We start from the raw sequence: 2,976 nt of genomic DNA, 5'->3' as shown, positions 1-2,976 counted from the left end.
ATAAATTGTAACATTCTAATGGTTGTGTATATAGTGTTAAATAATCTCTAAAGATTGACATTTGTTTTCCAAGTACTTTGCATATAGTATGTATATAGTACATAATATTTTTATTAGAGTTAACTTGTTTATATGTGTGGAATAATTTTTTTGTTAAGTTAAGAATAAATGTCGTCAAACTACCAGTAAACTAGTAACCCCGTATATTTGTATATACTTAATTTTTCATGCTTTAATTTTGTTGTTTCATCTAAGTGCATATTGAAGAATTCTTGCTTATATATGTTTTTTTTTTGTTATTTTTGTTCTACTTTAACTTTTTATAAGTGTGAAATGAGGAATAATTAAGTTGCAGAGAAAATATCTAAGTTTATGTCGAGCTGTCACCCGAATGTCCGCCCACTGTTGACGTTGTTATTGCAGTCGTGCCATTTTCGTTAGGTGATTTGTGTTCTTCCACACCTTTTAGGTTAGCATCGACCTTTTTATCCTTTAATTGTCAATTTTCAGCTGACATAACGCCGATATCCTCATTAATGGACAATAATTGTTGTATGAAATCTTGATCGTTGATGACATCGGCTAAGGATTTACAGAGTTCGCTGAGCTCCTTCTCTTTCATATTTAACTGCGGGGCCAATTTGCACAAATGTTGCTGCACATTATCCGGAATCTGCAAATAAAAAAATGCAAAGATGTGTGATTTAATTAATCGAGAAACTCATCAGCACAACGGTTATACCTTTCCAGGGTTCTTGAAAACATTGAACATGAATTTCACTTTTATGCGCTGATCATTTGGTCCATCGTAGAAGAGGGTGAAGTGTGACTCATTGCAGTTTGGCACGACCGGTAGGTAAATACCCGCGAACACACGTCCTTTGGCGTCACGCGACAACAACGAGCGGAAGTTATACACCAGATTGCGACGCACAGTCACATCGATCGCCGTCACATAGGGCTGTTCGACGTAGATGAGTGATGATTTGAAGGATTGTTCATCGCCGCGTGTTTCACGTTCCATCCATTCAACGAACTTCTTGTTTTGCAGACAATAGTTGTAGCAGTAGTCACGTTGCAGACGCGGTTCTTTCGACTGTGTGAACCAACCTGTGCGAAATTGTGCATAGATTTGTTAAAAAATATGTGTTAATTTAGTTACACTGCTTTTACATACCTGTATGTGGGTACATTTGGTCGGACATCACGGTAACAGCACGTCCAATGTGATAACCGGGATCCAATATCATAACACCTTCACGTCCGGCAATTGATATCTTCATAGCAACCATAGCGTGTTCCTTTTCGACGTTGGCATGTGGCGAGTTCAAACCACCCACTTCATCGGTGCTTTCAATGTAGTCACTTTGCGACATGACCTGTTCTTCGCACGAAACTAAATATAAATAATGCTGTAGCACTGGAAAGATCTCAATGATGCGTGTCATTATCTCCATAGCCAATGAGACGCACATGTGATGACGCCTGTTTATGGGCAAGTCGTAGAATTGGAAGAACGACTTGAGATCCGAGCGACGTGTGCGCTTGAAGGCGCGATAAAAGTCCACAAATAAATTGACGGTATCGTAATGTGTCTCCTCGAGCATACGATGTAATTTCGTCTCAATAATCGCATTTAGATCTTCATATTCCCAAACCGAATCGAAATGCAATACGCCTTTGGCGTATTCATCATCACAACCGGCTGCCCAATCGGGCAAAGGCAACGGATGTCCCAGTGGCCAGATTCCATTGATTTGATTGAATGCAGTTAAATTGTAGCTATCCTCATCGGCCCACCACTCTTGTTGGCCGTGCATTTGGTTGCGCCACCATTTGCGATGCTGCTCCTCAAGTAGTTTACGTATGTTCGAGCAGCGTTCCATTGATGCACTCGATGTCACATTATCCACTTTGTCAAGGTTTCCAATCGTATCGGTGTCAAATGCAATGGCACCGGCCACAACAGCTTCCACCATGTTGTTCTCAACATTTTTAATTTTGTTGTCAACTGTTGTTGGTTCGGCTGCTGCTGCGGCTGCACCAACTGCATCGTAACCATTTGTAACGCGTCGTCCACCAGTGTCGTTGTCATCATCCACATGGCTTTCATCAACATCATGGTGGTTGTCCGGCGACCACGTCTTGTTGTCGTTGTCCACGTTGCATTGCTGCTGTTGGGCGACAACAATTCGTTGGCCGTTGTTGGTTTGTGGTCTATCTTGAACAGGAACGGTGTTCGTAGTCAATCCAACTCGTACCGTACCCGCCGATGGACCGGCATCGGCGCCGGAGCCAACAACAACAGCTGCTTCAACAGCTGTTGTGCTTGCGGCGGCGGCGCCACATCGCACCAGGCTGGCTTCGGCGAGTCAACTTGGCCATTCGGCGCCCCAACGGCCAACCGTTGGCACGTAGCCACTTTCGCAATCATTTAATGAGGTTTCTAGATTAATTTTGGCTGTTGCGTTATTTGTTAATGGAATAGCGGTAGCTGTAGCGGCAGCGGTAGCGGTTGCTGGAGCGGCGGCGGAGGCGGCTGCAGCACCGTTACACGTAGAAAATAGACTATTCCGGCCCTGCGCGCTTTTGAACAGGAGGTCCGGCTCGTCTCCAAAATACGATGGTTGTTTAGAAAGCTCTGTGTGTGGGGGAAATAATAATAAAATACAGTTGTTATTAATAAATGGAAAATATAAATTTTTCAATGTGTAGTATACATCTTTCGAATAGTAACCGGAATGTGGTTTGAGTCCTTCTTTACTCGAAGGTTTTGTGGATCACTGCGAAAAGATCTGACAATTTCTACCAATTTATTGCAATTTTTGGGTTCTTAAGACAAACCTATGCTATGTGTATGCTTGTCAAGCTTATTTTTTTTCGAGTTGACTGTTGTCTGCAGCCTAAAACAGTTCATCATGTGATCATGCTTTGTTGTGGATCTCTTATCGGTGCTTGTTTATAAAACTCAATGAA

The 2,976-nt window shown here is 42.4% G+C and overlaps 1 protein-coding gene across 1 annotated transcript; it reads right to left on the bottom strand.

Moving 5' to 3' along the window:
• Positions 1–276: 276 nt before the first annotated feature.
• On the bottom strand, positions 277–2,641 carry LOC105228413 (uncharacterized; the record flags this gene model as incomplete). Its single annotated transcript, XM_049461664.1, is given in 3 exon segments — positions 277–673; positions 743–1,110; positions 1,178–2,641. Coding segments are annotated over 3 exon segments (1,344 nt in total). The 3' UTR covers positions 277–499.
• Between the last annotated feature and the right edge of the window lie 335 nt (positions 2,642–2,976).

This window comes from Bactrocera dorsalis, unplaced genomic scaffold (genome assembly GCF_023373825.1).
Source record: "Bactrocera dorsalis isolate Fly_Bdor unplaced genomic scaffold, ASM2337382v1 BdCtg076, whole genome shotgun sequence".
Lineage (NCBI taxonomy): Eukaryota > Metazoa > Arthropoda > Insecta > Diptera > Tephritidae > Bactrocera > Bactrocera dorsalis.
Note: the sequence above shows the minus strand (reverse complement) of the source record. Positions and strands in the feature narration are given on the sequence as shown.